General features: G+C 40.9%; 1 protein-coding gene across 1 annotated transcript; it reads right to left on the reverse strand.

Moving 5' to 3' along the window:
• Positions 1-10,395: 10,395 nt before the first annotated feature.
• Positions 10,396-17,729, reverse strand: rhoub (ras homolog family member Ub). Its single transcript, XM_062418857.1, has 3 exons — positions 17,303-17,729; positions 15,228-15,286; positions 10,396-12,644 (listed from the first exon to the last, which is right to left on the reverse strand). Exons 1-3 carry the CDS (start codon positions 17,517-17,519, stop codon positions 12,189-12,191), a joined length of 732 nt encoding a protein of 243 aa, XP_062274841.1. The 5' UTR covers positions 17,520-17,729; the 3' UTR covers positions 10,396-12,188.
• Positions 17,730-18,946: the final 1,217 nt, after the last annotated feature.

The following is an 18,946-nucleotide window of genomic DNA, read 5'->3' on the forward strand; positions in this document are numbered from 1 at the left end:
ATAAATATAGGAAATATGATGCTATTAAGCCTGCGATACTGAAATGTTTTTCACTAGATAAACTGTTTAAACATTTCCAACAAATACTGCAAATTAAACATCAAAATAGGTCATGTTTAGTTTCAGACACTCATTAAGGTGTTTCCTGTTAATCGTGTCTTCCAAAACCATTACAAATAACTGTTGCACAGATAAAGTGTTTTATGATCTGACTCCAATACGGTCAAAGTTAGGTTAGGTTTAAGCACAGAAAATGACTCGTTTAGGGTTGGAGAAACATCATGGATTGGGGTTAAACTACTGCTTTGTTAAGGTTAAAGACCTTTGTTGTTGTGGTTAAAAAATACTTTGGTTAAGGTTAACAAACATGGGCTTGGATAAAGGACACCAACGTTTAGTGTCGAAAGGAAACAGGAAGCAAACGGTGGTCTCCCATGTCAATGTCCGACCCATCCAACCACCCCAACCGTTTCCCTCTATGGGCTTTGTGGCTCTATAACAATGTCACACTTCTCCCTCTTTTGCATGTGATGGAAAGCAGTTGTAGTTTCTAAAGCAGCCTGAGGGTTTTTTTCACACTTGAACATAAATGTTTTTGCACCTTTGCTGAAATGACTGATGCTGCCATTTTTCCTGTGAGGACATCATTTCTCCTAAAAATTGATGACCATGAGTTCAGTCAGTCTTGTATATGTGGAACAAAATTATCAATGTTTACTTTCGCAACAAAGTACACTTTGGTCCATCAGTCCTGTTGAGCTGGTAACACCACTAATTAGTCACAGGGGTGGGTAAATAATCAGCTTCCACCTCTGACATTATCAGTGACCACAGAAACTGTGCACTGATTTCCTTGGCGTTTGTTTACCCTGGGAATAAAATTTTCTCGATAATGTCATTTCTGCTCGGATGTTTTGAAACACTCAGTCAGGGTGTGCGATCAATATTAAACCCTGTGAGTCACTCACATGTTATCTGAGGTGTCTTTGTCCTGTGTTAATCAGTCAAACTGAAGGCTATTGGATTTGCAGTCCAAACAGTGGTGAACGACGGGACGACATCAAGGCTAGGACATAAATCTGTGTATGCATATGGATACAAGTGCACAAACATACACACACCCTCTGTAGCTTTATCTGTCCCATATGAGAGATCAAAGCACTGCAGGATGTCAGCAATAAAACAGAGAATGAGGGAACGCCAACAAAATGAACTGATAAAGAGAGAACATGTGATAGAGGCAACAGAAAGAAAGGGGAAGCATAGAGTAAAGAGATATAAACAAGGAAGAAAGGAGAGGAAAATATTCACATATGTCCCTGAGTAAATGAGGTCACTACATGAGCCATTTCTAGAGAACAATGTAATGTCTCTGGAGGCCAATCAGATAACATCAGCCAAGTGGGCTGCAGCTGTGAGCCAATCACAATCTCAGTTAGTGACATCAGACGTACAGTTGGATTCAAACCAGGGAATATCCACTGAGGAAAGACAAAAAAAACTTTTAAAAGGTGGTTTCTCTTGGAAATCAAAACCTTATTGAATTAGACCCTAAAATCTTTTCTCCTGTGCTCCAGTTTAGTCAGCAATATCACTTACTGGAGTCAGGGAAGGAGTAATTTTCATGCCCCAGATACAATTTGGCACTCTACTCCGAAACCAAGAACAGTAAAAGGCAACTTGAGAAGCTCTGTAAACAGCAGATGTTCTCCTTATCAAGAAGCTTAGAGTATCTGTTTAAACATCAGAGAATATGAATCCAAAGTGTTTACCACCAAACCTTACAGACAATGTGTGAAATTCTGACATAAGTCAATGATTAATTTAAATCCTCAATGGCAAGGAGTTTCTATTGTGTGGCAGAGCTGGAGATAAGGAACAGATATGGAGCCACTTCTGTATCTTAAACTGGTTAATTATCTTTTCAGCTGCATGCTCAACCAACAACAAAGTGAAATTACACAACCTTTCTCTTTGTTTACCTCTATAAAAACCCAATATATTGTAAAAGTCATGTGACAAGCAGACCTATGCAGTTGTGAGTGAATGAAGCAATGAACTACATGAACTACAATGGCAATGTTGTTCACAGTAATGCTCTACATTCACAACTGGAGCAATCACTTTTTCTTTCTTTTTTGTTGTTGCTCTGAACTAATTGCAAACATTAATGTTTACTGTGTCTACCAGGTGCAAATTTAGCAGGAAACAAAGAGCACAGCTGAGGCTGATGGGAGTGTCAGGATTAAGTCATAGAACAAAGTGTTGGAAAAAATAAAATATCAACCTGATGATGGTGCTAAATGAAAAGTCAAAGGATCACCGAAATTATAATGTATGCTAAGGTGGGCATGAATGTTATTTCTGAATTTCAAGAATTTCAAAAAGTCAAGATATTTGATTCAAAGCCAAACGTCTACCTGATTGTGGGGCTAGAGTTACCATTAAGAGACTACAAAATGGCAGTTCATCCAAAATATTTAAAAAGAAATATCAGTCTGGACCAAAACATTGGTCCTGGATTGCACTATTAGATGTGCATCGATTGCCAATGTGGAGTTTTGGTGACCAAAGACAGCCTGCTGCAAAATTCTGACAGAAATTTCAGAAATTTAAGACCAAATCCTCCCAATGAGACTGCTGCTACACCCACATCCTAAACAAACTAATTGGAATTATCATGGGTCATTTTGTAAGTGCAGTTTTTTTTAAATAAAGTGTTACTCTGAATATGATGATGGCCCCTCAAAAACCAAAATGATAGAAAACAAAAAAGTACTTTGTGAGACTTTGTTGCATTTATACACAGTGCTGGTGGATGATGTGCTGAGTCTTGCCTCTGCTTTCATATACTTTTTTTCTATTTACATCATAGCACTAGGAGTCAGCACACAATCTGACATGCAATACATTTGCACAGTCATTGTTGTCGCACAGTCTAAAGGTGTTTGATGGTAATAGGCGAATGGTGTGAGAGCACTCACAAACATGGACAAAGAACTATTTACCTTGCAAGGCAGCTGGATTCATGAGATCGCAACATCAGTTTGCATGGACAACCTTTCACACTATTCTGTGTGGCAAACCATCTGGCACGTCAGGTTTAAGAACTTTGTCAGGCAAAATTACTTCAGAAATAAAATACTTGAGATATCACAGTTTATAGTAACTTTTATAGTAAAGATGAGAATGAACCTCAAGGCTACAGTTGAAGCACCTATACAGTCACAATTGCATGTGCAAGTGCAAAGATGTGGACATCCAAACAGTTTGCCTGAAGGAAAGACACATGTTCCACAAACCACAGGACAGATGTTCTTGAGGCAGAGATGGGCCTCTTTATAGCAAAACACTGAGCTGTTCAAAGAGGCCCTGCTGACCCCGGCACAGAGCGACTCAATTAGCTTCCCATAATGAGACCGCACTGTGGGGGGTGTTTATATAAGCTTATTAAAACATAATCCTGCTAGCAACGCCATACTGTAGCATGCCAGACTGTAGCATGCCAGACTGGCCACTCCTGCTATCACAGTGTTAGCTAACAGCAGGTTAGTAGCTTTAGTCCTCAGAGGGAAGGAGAGAGCCTTGATTCTGATTAAATATTCTTTTATAAATCTATAAATCAGCTGCTCTTTTACGATAAAACCAAACTAATCCCTGCAAAGTAATCTCTGTACACTTCACTTTTTCCCTAACAGACTTTACTCACTTGATATTAACAACCTTCAATTTACTGTTGTTCACATCTGTCCTGTCTTCAATAGAAGATAAACTCTGTATTCCTCACATCTGTTGCAGTACAATACAGGTACTGAAAACTACCTGAAAACTACATTTAAACATACAATGTGCCATATAATAACACACCCCTGGTACACAAGACCACCAGTGACCCATATTCAGATGTATTTAAGATAGAAAACATAACTTATTCCTTCTATGTGTTAAGAGATTTTGCAATACCTACTTTGAACTGGGAATGAATGGAAATGGGAACATAGTGCTGCAGAGTTCTTGTGTTTGTGTGTGTGTGTGTGTGTGTGTGTGTGTGTGTGTGTGTGTGTGTGTGTGTGTGTGTGTGTGTGTGTGTGTGTGTGTGTGTGTGTGTGTGTGTGTGTGTGTGTGTGTGTGTGTGTAAAGAAAGAGAGACACCTGCAGTGCATACAGCCAACCAAATGTTAGGACAAAATTAATTGCTGCGCATAATACAGAATTACTCTGAAACATACTGTTTATTTACTCAGTATTCCACTTGTCAGAAGCTGGTTTTAGAAGGGTTTTTTTTTTCTTACAGAAGAAAATCCATAAGTCAATTAAGTAATATCCAGTTTCTCTGAGACATCCTCTTTATCTTGTTTAACATGGTTTTGTCTTTTTGCTTCAGAAACAGACAAAGGAGCACTCCGGTAGTCAAATGGCCACTGCGCATGCTACATAACTGCAATGTCCCTAGTTTGATTCCAGCCAGGGACTTATCTGTCTCTTTCCTGTTGTCTCCTGTCTGCCTCTTTGCTGCCCACTGTCCAATATAGGTAAAAACAACAACAACAACGACAACAACAACAAAACATCAGACACAAATTACTATTTTATTATAAAAACATGAAACATGAGCATGTCGTCTGCGTATATTTTGTTGGATTCGGTCGATAGATGAATACAGTACAGGGTAAACGATAGAGGCCCAAGAATCAAACCTTTGGGGACTACAATGAAATGTGGTTATAATACTCATGGTTGTGGATTTGGGGTACATAGTGCAGCAAGGAACATTGTACCACTAAAGCTGGTCACTACTTCCCCATCCACCCAAATGGACAGGTTGTTCTATTATCTATCTATTCTCTTATCTTATCCATATTATCTTATCTTTTCTATCTTATTACCACATGCTCCAAAATACACACGGGGGGGGGGGGGGAATTGAATATACTTACCTAGTGAAGTGGTACCTCATCACCTCTCTAGAGTACTGACTGATGCAAAACACGGCGAGTGTCAATTTGACTTGTGTCTACTCACAAAAACATCAACAACGCAAAGGTCCGAGATTAAACTTTAAAATGAAATTCAATACGGCCGACAGAATTGCCGATGGTTTTGTGTGTGTGTGTGTGTGTGTGTGTGTGTATGTGAAAGCGACTTAGTTCATTTTAAACCCACTAACCTTAACACCATTCTCACCTCTCAGTTAACCTGATGTGTCATAATCACTCAGCGTGAACATATGAGAATGTGAGAACAAGTCACTGAAGTAAAAAGACTTGTTACAGGAGGGTTATAAAAGAGAGGCTGGGGTCTTCAACATAATTCAAAATCTGATTTCTGTCAAGAATTATGAACTGTACTCAATCGCTGCTTAAGTCTATATGTGGGCGTCTTTTAATCAGGGCCCCAGACATATTGCATCGCATTACAAGAGCTTGGGCAACAGTTAATCCTAAAGACAATGTACAAAGTGGACCACAGTCTACTGGTTGGATATCTTCCCACCGCACAAACCTGACTGACGTAGTTAATGTCCTGCCGTAATCCCGCCCTGTGGGCTGTGCTCCGGTCATTATGCTGGCAATTATCTAAGGGGTGTCGGAGAAATACTTCACCAACTTTAAGACATCAAAACTGATTACAAAGCTGCTCTTTCATGTGGAGTCAGAGTTCAGTTATTACCTAAACGATTCTCAGAGGTTATGTAAGAAAGTGGGTTTAAAGGAGGGAGAGGTTCAAAAACCATCTGACATTTTACAGTTAAAGTGGGTTACTGCAGACTTAATACCAATATCTCCTCACACAATATTCATTTAAAAGCGATTTCTACAACTAGTCATCACTTAAGATGATAGCTGCCTCTGGTGTCACTGAGGTCACACCTGTGTCTCTGGGAATTGAAAGAATAGTTCAACATTTTGGATTACATGCTTATTCACTTTCTTGCTGAGAGTTAGCTGAGAAGATTGATATCATTCTCAGCAATGAAAGATATAACAAATAGTGTGAATTTGTGTTTCTTTTTTTAAATGCTCTTATTACATTTTACAGAGTATAATTGGTGGCTATTTATTTCTTAAGTGGGCGGAGTTGTTCTTGAGGAATTGGACTCATGACCTCATAAATTAATGACAGATACTAAATCTGCCAAAGTGAACGCCATTTTGGTTACACTTGAATGAGCCTGTGACCATGAAATGACTCCAATACATACAGTCAGTTCACCCCTCAATGATAATATTTTGTCAGTCTTTGGGGTTTTTTGGTAATCTTTGCTCATTGACATGTTTTACGTTTACATATGGTTGCACAGATACTCCCACATACTGTATGTTTGCTTAACCTTAGAGGACAGTTTTGGTATTTGTATTAAGGAGAGCAGTCTAAATTAGTGGAAAGACCCTTCCACATACCTACACAGTCAAATGATCTCATGAAATTTGAGAGGTGTTGCAGCCCCACCGATTATGTCTCCTGTCTGTTGGTTTCATGATTGACAGCTGAAGGTTCCTACCACAGACTATAACCTATATTTCCAGTAGACAGGTGGGTATTACCGTCAAAACACCCAAACCACACAAACCACACAGCTAAATCACGAACAGATCAGAGATATGGCAGGCACAGTATACAGCACGTTTCACAAGATGGCTGCCTTGCTAAGACACAACAATGGGGTTTCTCGCTAAAATATTGGTGGAAAGTGGAGGCAACCTGACAATCATAATTAGGAACACTCCTACTGTAGTTTCACCCAGTCTGAGGCTGGACAACATAATCATCTCCAGTCTGCCAGACAACACAAACTCTCTTTTAGCTGCCTAACCTATCATTAGCGCTTCTAAACAAGTATAAGGTACCACGCAGAGAACTGTCATTCTCTGCCCATTGTTGTATACTGTGGTGTAGACACGTAGCTATGAATAGGAGGAAAAGCCTATTTTGGGCAATTATAATCATCTGATCCTGCATAGTTAGAAGTCTTGGTGCTGACAAAACCTGTGAGGCTAAATCTTTGAAGTCTGATTTAACAAAGTTTTGCAACTTTGTAAAAATTTAGTCTGTAGTCAATTTTAGAAACTGACTGAAATTGTTAACCTATTAACAACTAACGATTTACTGTATAGAGAACACTATATAGAGGACTATAAAGTGAATCACATAGCAACAACTATTTTGGACACTATTCTGGTCATTACTCTTGTCCAGTAGTCATCTACTTTTAATTTTTTTGTCCTCACACTTCAGATGGTAGTTCTAATTCTTAGTTAGTGACCATTTAAAAAAAAAAAAAATTTTATGTCTAACTGAGACGTGGCAACAACCGAATGACTTCTCTCAGCTGAATGAAACTGTACCACCTGGGTTTGTTTACACCTGCCAGCCCAGTCTCACCGGCAGAGGAGGAGGTCTCGCGATAATCTACCGCGATACCTGGAAGGTTTTACCTGTTACAGTTCCACTATATTCATCTTTTGAAACTCTGGCTCTTCAACTTAATGGTCCGACTCCAACTATTTTACTTAATATCTATCGCCCACCCAAACCTAACAAGGATTTTATTAATGACTTCTCTGCTTTCCTCACTCACATCTGCTCTCTCTTTCCCAATGTAATTTTGCTTGGTGATTTTAATATTCATATGGACAACCTCAATCTGGCTCTTACCAAGGATTTTACATCTTGCCTGGACAGTTTTGGACTCAAACAGTACATTGGCTTCCCTACCCACACTAAAGGACATATTTTGGATCTGGTCTGCTGCTCTGGTGTCACTCCTTTTAACTGTTCCGCTGATGATCTTCCCATCTCTGATCACTTGTTAATTACATTCAACTCCAGCTTAAAACTGTCCAAAACTAAACAGTCACGTCTTATCTCTTTCCGTAATATCAAAAACATTGACCTAGCAGCTCTCTCCTCAGGTATTGACAGCCTCCCCAGTTTCATCTACTCCTCCCCTCCTGATCAACTACATCTACATCTACAATGATCATCTCCACACTCTGTTCAACTCACTTGCCCCTAAAAAAACTCAGACCGTATCATTCATGACATTTTTTAATGAAAAAATAAGCAAGATCCACCAGCAACTGACCCCTCACTCATCCTGCAATCCGTCTCCTCTGGCTTCTCATGCCCCCCTCTTTCAACCGTTCTCAAGCTTCCAACTCCCCTCTCCCATTGTCATTTCTGACCTCATCCTGAAGTCTAAAACATCCACCTGCCAGCTCGACCCACTGCCGACCTCTTTAGTCACTGCATGCCTTCCCTCTCTGTTGCCCCTGATAACTGCCATCATTCACTCCTCCCTAACCTCTGGCTCTGTTCCATCATCTCTCAAATCCGCGGCTGTAACACCTATTCTGAAGAAACTTGGTTCTGATCCCAACAACTTCAATAACCTTCGTCCGATTTCTAACCTACCATTTATTTCAAAAATCCTGGAAAAAGCAGTGGCATCTCAGGTTCATACTCATCTCCATAACAATAACCTATATGAACAGTTCCAGTCTGGTTTCCGCCCACGCCATAGCACAGAGACTGCTCTCCTTAAAATCACCGACGACTTCCTGATGGCAGCTGACTCCGGACTATCTTCCATTCTCATCCTCCTTGATCTGAGTGCGGCCTTCGACACCATCTCCCACCCCATCCTCCTCGACAGGCTAGCATCTATTGGACTATCTGACACACCTCTGGACTGGTTCATCTCCTACCTCTCTGGCCGCACTCAGTTCATCCAGCTGAAGACATTCACATCCCAACCTTCTCCCCTCTCCTCTGGTGTTCCTCAAGGCTCTGTCCTCAGTCCCATCCTATTTATCATCTATCTCCTTCCTCTTGGTCATATTTTCCGAAAATACAACATCCATTTCCATTGTTACGCGGACGACACCCAGCTCTACCTCTCCTCTAAACCCACCTCCACCTTCCCGCCCCCCTCCCTCTGTGTCTGTTTACAGGAAATCAAATCCTGGTTCTCTTCCAACTTTCTCAAACTCAACAGCGATAAAACTGAGGTCCTCCTAGTTGGTTCAAAATCCTCTCTCACTAACACTCCCAGTTTCACCATCCCCATTGACAACTCCTCTGTTTCCCCCTCCACTCAGGTTAAGAGCCTGGGTGTCGTCCTTGACAGCTCTTTGTCATTCCAGACTCACATTAATAAGGTTACCCAGTCAGCCTACTTCCATCTTCGCAATATCAACCGCCTCCGTCCGTCCCTCACTTCGCACATCGCTGCCATCCTGGTCCACACTCTAGTTACATCCCGCCTAGACTATTGCAACTCCCTCCTCTTCGGTCTCCCCCACAAGTCCCTCCGTAAGCTCCAACTGGTCCAGAACTCAGCTGCTCGTATTGTCTCCATCCATCAATCATATCACTCCTGTTCTTCAACAACTTCACTGGCTTCCTGTCAAATTTCGCATAGACTTCAAAATCCTGCTTCACACTTTCAAGGCCATCCACAACCTCGCCCCCCCATACCTCTCCGACCTCCTCCACATCAACACTCCCTCCCGGGCACTCAGATCAGCCTCCTCCATCAGCCTCGCTGTTCCCTCTGCCCGTCTGTCCACCATGGGGTCAAGGGCCTTCAGCCGCTCTGCCCCCCGCCTCTGGAACTCCCTCCCCCCCGACATCAAGAACATTACCTCTCTATCCATTTTCAAATCCCGTCTAAAAACCCACCTTTTCAAACTTTCATACTCACTTTAATTTGTCATCCATCCTGCAGTTTTCTGATTGTATTTGTTTTTTATTGCACTTACATGTGTCCCTTTTGGCTCTTTTAATTGTTTTTTATCTGTATTGTAAGGCGACCTTGAGTGCCCTGAAAGGCGCCTTAAAAATAAAATGTATTATTATTATTATTATCATTGTTTGTACTTTTTACATTGCTTTTTAGGAAAATGTGAGTCCTCTACATAGGGTATAATAAATAATAGGCAGATAACACTGCGAAATGGCAAACGTAAAATTACACACACTATATTGTAAATAGTTAATGATTTGGTTGTTTGAATATGCATATATATCAGGGTATGTTTTCATAGATCCCCCTCAGTCTGCTAATAGTGCTTCTTTATGAACAAAATTTGATGTGTTTCTCTGCTATAGGTATGTTAAAGTTTTGTAAGGCACCAGGTACACGTTTGACAATAAATTCCTGCATTTGGTTACAAAAGTCTATATACGTACCATGGACTTTACACAAAAGTCCACTGGTCCCTTTTTCTTAAACATACAAAGCATATGAGATCTGTCATCAAACATATGTTAATAACCTTTGACCTCAGAGACAAGGAATGCAACAAGCACTCTTCTACTTTTTTATCATCTCATCATTTCCTCTTCAGTGTGATAAGATATCTTTATGGAAGACTCAACACTGAAAACCGGTTAAATATTTCACATTTTTATTTTGTTCCTCTCATACAGCTCAGCAAACTGCTCAGACACCAACTGAAACACTCATACCATTAAGTACCATTCAGGCACTGTACATGACTGAGTCAATTATATATGTACATAGATTTATCTTGATGACATTACAAACATCATAAATGAGTGCTATGTAACATACATAATGACATACAATATTTCATACATCTGCTCTGTATTGCTGATGATCAGTTATTGGCCCAGAAGGAACTGATAAATAGACAGAGCTGAATGACAGGCTTCTGAAAAATAAGAAGCAAACATAGAATCAGTCTCTTTGGTGGTTTCACCTCATTTACTGCATAATTTCAGAAGAGGAGCGAGCTCCAATATACTGACCGACAAAAACGGATAATTATCTGTTTAAGGACCTCACTATAATGACAAAGAAAGACCCTGTGATCATTCAAACCAGTGGTGTAGTGCAGGTACTGATTAACGTCCAACTTCGATGATGCTTTACCTGCTTTGACACCTTGTTTTAAAAGAAAATTAAGGAGGTACACACTCATTATGTACCCAGTTCTTAAGTTTTCACACCACTGGTCCAAAGGCCATTCCATGGCAGTGATGTGTTTGGACTGTGCGTGATAAGTGCAATGTACAGTGGCACCACCCAACTTATTGCTGCAACCTTGTAATAATGACGAAAAGTTCTGAAAAACATTTAAGGTGAATGTTTTCAGTCAAAGTGAACAACTGAAACTTCTAAGCTTACCAAAACCTACAGCAGACATATTTAGTTTAATATCCTGCATAGGCATTTTATTATTTGATTAATGTTTTGTGGCATCAATCCAGTAGGTGTGTATTGTTGAGGAGCTTGCAGACCTCTTACTGTGTGGCTCGACTAACAATGAGACAGCTGTATCAACACTTCAAAATGCGGCACAGACACAGGCTGGTGTAGAGAAATCCCAACTAGAAGAAGTACAACATGCATCGTTCTAACCAGCTGTACATTCCCTCAAAAACTCATAGATTTTCATAAAAAATTATACTCATATACATTTGATTGTAATCCAAGAGACAAGTTATAATAAATCTGATCAGATGCAGATTTTACTCTTTTGTCATTGGAGTTGTAGATTTCTCTGATTTAAAAAAAACAAGGTGCAGGACTGGCTTTGATTTTCATCAGTGGAATAATTGTATCTTTGATTTGAGGATTTACGCTGATCAGTTTATATAGACTTAATGCTTTGATTTCAGTGGATAAAGATATCTATCAGAGGTGGTGGGAGATGAATTACAGTGTAGAAAACAAAATTATATAGTTTGTTAAAGAATAGTACCAAATCAGACAAAAAGGAGAAGGAGTATACTTTTAGTACATAACATCACTGTCTGAACACCTCCCCTCTGAGTCAGCTCATATTTCCTTTGGACATGTCCAGTTTGATATGCAGTTCCATGTGCCATAAAATTTTATTAGCTCCATAATTTTTGGTTGAATGCTGGTCAAAGTCATATTATCAGTTCAAACTGGCTCTGCGGAGCAGACAGTGGTTACGTTCTCAGTCTTTTAGGCCTCAAGAAATCAGCAAGAGATGTTTTTCTGCCAAACCTGTAACCACTACAGCTCGGTAGACACGCTCTGCCTCTGTTGAACTGTTGCTCCATTAAAGTCATTTTTGGACACGTGTGGGGTCCTCCAGGGGAGCATGAAAACAAGTCCTTACGTCCAACTCAGTCCCCCTGAACAAGTTCCAGTTTTATCATCAGTCACAGGAAAATTGTCTCCTCATTCCCTACTGGACGCACACATACTTTTTCCACCAGGACTTTGAGAGCATCTTCATCTTATCAGCTGTGCTGCGGACCTTCCTCTCCCGCCGGACTCTCCTGTCAGACTGCCGCAGCCCCACAGCAATAGCTGCATCGAACACCTCCTTCAGATTCTTTTGTGTGAGTGCTGAGCACTCAACGTATGTCACTGCCCCGACTTTGTCTGCCAGAGCTCTGGCATCTTCCTCTGGCACTGGCCTCTCCCGCCGCCTCGCCAGCTCAATCAGCACTTTGACGTCCTGTCGCAAGTCACACTGTGTGCCAACGAGGAGGACGGGCGTGAGAGGGCAGCGACGGCGGATTTCAGGGACCCACTTCTCCCAGACGTTTTGAAAGGAAGCCGGGCTGACCACACTGAAGCAGAGCAGCAGGGCATCGGTCCGACTGTAGCAAAAGTGGCGGAGTTTGTCAAACTCATCCTGTTGGAGACAGAAACCGATACTGAGCAATGTGGTTTTGTGTTTTCAAAGGCAAATTCTCCTGTATTCCTACTTCACAATTTAATAAAAAAAATTAAGGAAACATTTTGTATTTAGCTCTAAAGCTTTACTTTGTGATGAATTATTTCCCTTCACTTCTCACCCAGACTGACCACACACAGATGCACTTTCAGGAAGCCCTTCACTGGTCAACAGATTCAAGCATCATAGCAACACAAGGAAGGGAACTGTGCCAATAAGCTGTTCAATAACACACTGTCTAAATAATGTTTATATTGTGCTAATGTATACATGAGCCCTGCCCGCTCACTTATATCAGCTACAGTAAATCTCCTAAATTAACACTATGGAGGCACACAGCTTTAACTAACAAGGGCCTCCCACATCCTTGAGTACACAGATTAAAGTTGGCAGAAACTTGACACAAACCTCTCCTTCTATGCTTTAACCCTCGGCTTTCCAGCACACATTCGCTAATCTCTCTTTGCCTAAACATCTCTCTTTGCCGGCATCTTTTGATTTTGAAACGCAGCCAAAATCTGCAAAAGCAATCAGTAATTTATACATGTGAACATGTGGGTTCAAGGCTCAGCAAATGCAGTGGACGTTTAATCAACTAGTGAGTTTCCCACACAAGCTTTGGCTTTGCTTTGCTATCTGATGACGTAGGTCCATCTGCAGAATATACAGGCATATCAACATCTCTGACTAAGGAGCAACTTTGTTTATCAGCTTTGGCAGCAGCTGTTATCATTTTTCTCCAGACTTTTTCTGTCTTCTCTCTCGGCGTTCTCCCCCCCTCTCTCTGTCATCTCTTTTTTTTGGCACACCCCAAACCATTTCTGACTCAAGCTCCCTCTTATGAAATTGCATCAGTACAGTAAAGTGTTTGCTTACTTTTTATCTGTCCATATATGCCCAAGCTTGTCTGTGTGTGCGTTATACGTGCGTGTAGCCGTAGCACTGTGTGCAGCTTGCAACATGCTGTGAGGTTTTACGTGTATTAGGGGCTTGTTCAAATGCCTCGACCCACTTCATAGCCAAATTGTCTTTGATTCCGCGGAGAACTGGCAGTGCCCTTGCAGTGTTTGTGAATGTCAAATATGCTGCTCCCAGGGCAGGCTTCTGTTGAGCTGGATTATGAAATAACCACCCATGCCCCAGAGAAAAAAAATGTTTCACAGCCTATTCCTCTCAAGATCTCCCTACCAACATAATGAGTCAAAAACCTTGCCTGGCATGCTTCTTGTACCATGTCCTTAACAGACACAGACAGAGAAAACAAATCTTTTTTAATGCATTTACATCATTTCACCTCTGATCTAACCCACTGGCTTCTCCCTCTCCTTCAGTGCCCTTTCATTTCTATGGAGCAGCATTACTTCTACTTCAAATGAAGACTGACAGTAGAGACAAGGAATTCTAATATTTCTACACTGGTGAGCTACCTGAAATAATAGGGAGAGGCCTAAATGAAGCCCTGAGGAAAAACAAAGGCCAACTTGAGTGCACTACAAAAAACAGCATGTCTACTGCTAATCATCCATTTTTGTTGCCAATTCATTAAATATTTGTTTAATCTATTAAACACAGTTTTTTTTTTTCTTCTTGACTCTAGTGGTCACTCGATCAAAACTATAACAAAAGATCAAGTTTGTTGATGTTGAGAAGTAATGTGGGATCATGGAGGTTGTTGTCTTCATTGTTAAACCATTGCCGATGGAAATCAATCTGACATATCTCTAACATATTATCTGGTCTTACAGATGTTTCCTCACAGGTTATAGCAAGTAGAGGGGTGACACCATTGACCTTAAAAAATACCCATTAAAATAAGGTTTGACAGCTCGAGGTGTCATCCTTAAATTAGATGTTGTGTCAGATCAACAGCCCCAACTTTAAAGATGTATTGTTTACAATTAATTTGAAAAAGGCATAAACAATTCACAATTGTAATGTAACAAGTGGCTCTTTGTGGCTGTATGTAAATGCAGTGGTTCCTTGATGTTAACGTACTATCATGTTAAAGTTTTAGCAGGTATAACATTAAGCATGTTCACCATCTTAGTTGAGCATTTTAGCATGCTAAACTTTGCCAATCAACAGTTAACACAAATAACAGCTGAGTCTGATGGGAATGTTGTTAATTTTGTATGTATTTGGTCATAAACCAGAGTATCATTTTGACTTGATGATTGCACAAGATGAATAATTAAGGGTTTCATCTTGAGGGGAACATGAATGTTTGCACAAGATTTTCATGGCAACCCATCCAATAGATGTTGAGACATGTCACTAAAAATAAAAAATGTTAACCTCATGGTGGCACTAGACGAAAAGCTAGCGTATCAAGAGTCTAAAGTCAGTAGGATTCATCCTCAGAGGAAGATTCAGGTCAGTCCATCCAACAGATGTTGAGATATTTCAGTCTGGACACTGCCGCTCATAAAGCCATGCTGCTAGCATTGCTAAAATATGACATTTATGTGTAGCAAAGACAAGCATTGTGATCCACAGGGTGCATGTGATGTGTATGTCCGTCAGTGTGTGTACAAAACTCACCTGTCCTGCAGTATCACATAACTGTAGTCTAACTGGGTTTCCATCCACCTGAACCACAGCTGCGGACACAGAAACAGATAGACAGAGAAAATAAGTCACAGCTGTCCACATGACCTTAAAACTTTAAACTGTATGCCACACACACACACACACACACACACACACACACACACACACACACACACACACAAACAAGAATATACTGTGGAATAAACAAAAGCCTGCCAGTTGAAAACACAAAGACCCCCTGCTCTGTTCTTCCAGCTCACAGACGGCCTGCTCTGTCTCGCCCACCCACTCTGCCAGTTACTGTTGAGACCATAACACTTTACTGTCGCTCGGACCACTCGGTGAGCTTTGTTCTATGCTGTGTTTTGACAGAGGCCATTCCAACGTTGTCTAATAGTGGGGGTAAAAACAAAACAATAGGCCTCATTTCCAGATTGGTGGAAAAGTGGATGAGTCATCTTACAGCAAGTTTCATTACAGGGCCGTTTATTCTTTTCAGAAGAGTGAGCACAATGCAGAGCAGCAGGCACATGGAAACATTTACAATATGCCTGGAGTGTGTTGGTTGGTCATACCACCTGATCAAAGAGTTTGCTGGAACTACTCATGTAGTAGGACAGGCATCATAGCACCCAGCTTTGACAAAAGAGAGGAGAAAAGAGCGGGAGGAGGAGAAAAAAGAAAGTGTGAGAGAGAGAGAGCTGCCATTGTGTAATTATTTCCTAATCCCTGACATATAATACTTCTTTGATTTTCTGCTCTAGCTCATCGTCCCTTCTCCCCGGCCCCCCACTCCTCTCTGTTTCTGCCACCTGTGGCTTTGCGTAACTGCTCAGAAGTCAGCTTTCAAGAGTACGCTCTGATTCCGGGCACCGAGATATGACATCACCAGCGAGGGCCCCAACTGCACAATTACTCTCTGTCAGGCTGGACGAAAGACAATCTCTGCCTCAGAGCCACTGCAACAGATGTGCCCATTCCAGTATAGATTGAGAGGGCTCGAGGGGTCAAGGCTGACAACAATAGAAAGAGTTGTGCAATCCAAAACCCGTGAACCAGAGACACTCTCTGCTCCGTACGGGAGGGTTGAGCCAGAGCTCCTCTGAAGGTGGTGTGTGTTCCCAGAGAGTTTTATGGGATTTATGCTAGCCAAGTTGTTAGTTTTACTACTCATCAGCTTAATGTCAGAGAGAGAGAGGAAAAAAAAAAAAGTTGACAAAAATGCTTAAGGTAACAAGTCAGTTTGCAGGGTGCAACATCAAGTATTCACTTCTTAATACAAACTAAGCATAAAGAAGTTGATAAACTTATACTTTTGCATTTATAGACAGGACATCTAACAAAGTGAAGTTTGAAGGTTCAAAAAGAAAAGCTACAATTGGACTGTCTGGTTGGCTTAGTCTGAGGATGTGATCATAAAGTAGTAAAGGTCACAGCTGTTTCCTTTCATGTTAAGACCGATCAGTTTAAAGAGCCACCTTTTAAGGATTTTGTTCTCTACTCTTATTTTTCAGTAAATAAATCTTACTGGGACTAGTGAGACAGTCTGGAAAGTGGAACCATGCCAAATGGAAACCTGGCTACATCAGGAACGATAACTCATGTACATTAACACTGATGGAAGACAGATAATAGGAAACACAAACACATCTACCATAACAGTGGAATAATGGGAGAACTGGCAGAATGGGCGGGTGCTCTCAAAACATGTGAAGTTGAAGAAGAGTTCAGGGAAATTAAGTGAGACTGTCAGGCAGGTAAGGACAAATTGAATTAAATTGGAAATAAAGAGGATTATATGGGCTCATCGGAGCTTTGTTTAATGTCATTAAAGTTTAATTCACCAGAATTCACCCCAATTTAGGCTTCAATCTCAATACTGGACCTGTGCCGCTATGCAATTCAGTCTCACTATCTGATCCTTGCAAAACTGACAGGGCTTATTGGAAAATAAACATGCATAAATCAGAAATGCTGTTTCTTGTATTAAACAATTACCTTTGATTATTTGTGCATTATGCACATTCTTTAAAGAGTTTAAATAGCATTATCTTCACTCTGCTTACCAGAAAAGTCATCAAATGCAGTGGGGACGTATTTGGTTGGGTAGCCATTCGTTGTGTAGCTGACCACCAGACTGGTTTTGCCCACTGCTCCGTCGCCGAGCAGGACGCACTTCAGCAGCCGCTCCTGCGGTGACCCTGGCCGGGCCGGACTCGAGTTGTGAGGGGGCACCGGGGGGGCCATAGTCCGTCCGTAATCCATGGTGACTGGAGGTGACATTCAAACAACCAGCACTTCACTTCCAGCGCTCTCCTCGACGGTCAGATGAAGGACCCACCATGAGAACAGGCTTTTCCTCTCTTAGACAAGTCTGCCAAATGCTTATGATCGCGAGTGGGAGTTGTGCGTAAAACCTCTCCTCCTGTCCTGTGCGCTGCCAAACCCACTGTGGCAGATTACCATCACGACTAGAAGCCTCTCTGCAGTTTACAATGCGAGGGCGGGTCCAAGGTATTATATCTCCGGATTGATTTGACTAAACCCACCCACTTCGCCTCCCAACAGTGGAGAGCCAAGCAGACACAGGTTGGGGATGTCAAATCAAATGTTTATCGTTTTTGAAAAATAATATGTTGTCTATTGAAGATGATTTAATCTGCAAATCCAGACCTGTCCTCTCTTGTAAGAAAGGGACAACCTTGATGTCCATTTTGAACATGACACATAACGTGCTGAAATTTCAAACCCACTCAGACCCCTTGACCTACTTTAACTTTAACAGGGCAAACTGAACCTTTAACAGCCACTGGTCACAAACTGTAACTACTGGAGAATGTACAATATAAAAAGACAATGATATTTGTTAAATTAAAATACTAATATATAAATAACTGTTCTTGTGATTGATAGTTTCTCATACTGTGCAGTGGCTGAGCTGATCTAGTTTGGACATTTTACAAAAGGGATGGAAATAATGTCTTGGCATTTGTCGCCTCCTTGTGGTTGGAAGTAACAGCGAAGAGAAAACAAACGCATGAATTACCTGTTGGGTAGGCCGTGTGTATATCATGATCACCATATGGCTCCAAAATCCACAATTGAACAGGTTTCATATTTAAAAGCATTTGAAACATCTTGACTTTAAATGAAATGTGTCCATACAGGCAAAATCAAAAGTAGATAAGAAAACCAAGACCCAGAAACAGACAAAGTTCCAGAAACATCAATAACCTCAGGCCCAGATGATCAATTAATCTGCTGATTATATTTCTCTAACTGGACTATAAAAGTAAGAAAATAGTAAGACATACCTGTGCAATTCTAAAAGCCAAGATGACATCTTCAAATTGCTAGTTTTGACTTCCCAGATCCTGGAGGTATTTAGATTAACGAAGAATGGTTTGTATTTTTGCTTGAAAATAGTTGCCACTTGATTTTCTGCCAACAGACTAATTTGTTAATTGACTTACCATTGCAGCTCTAATTAAATATGATACCCCGTGGCTAATGTAGGAACCGTTTCTGGTCTGACAGAAATGTATCTGGCAGATATTGGGGTACAAACTGAAAATTCATTATAGGGGCCAATGTATAATATAATTTCTCTAAAGGTGAGCCCCATTTATAGCCTCTGATAAAATTTTCAGTCCAAGCTATTTTATGTTATTGCAAAAATAAAACATGCTTCTAATACTGTCATAGGCAAG

This window comes from Scomber scombrus, chromosome 5 (assembly GCF_963691925.1).
Source record: "Scomber scombrus chromosome 5, fScoSco1.1, whole genome shotgun sequence".
Lineage (NCBI taxonomy): Eukaryota > Metazoa > Chordata > Actinopteri > Scombriformes > Scombridae > Scomber > Scomber scombrus.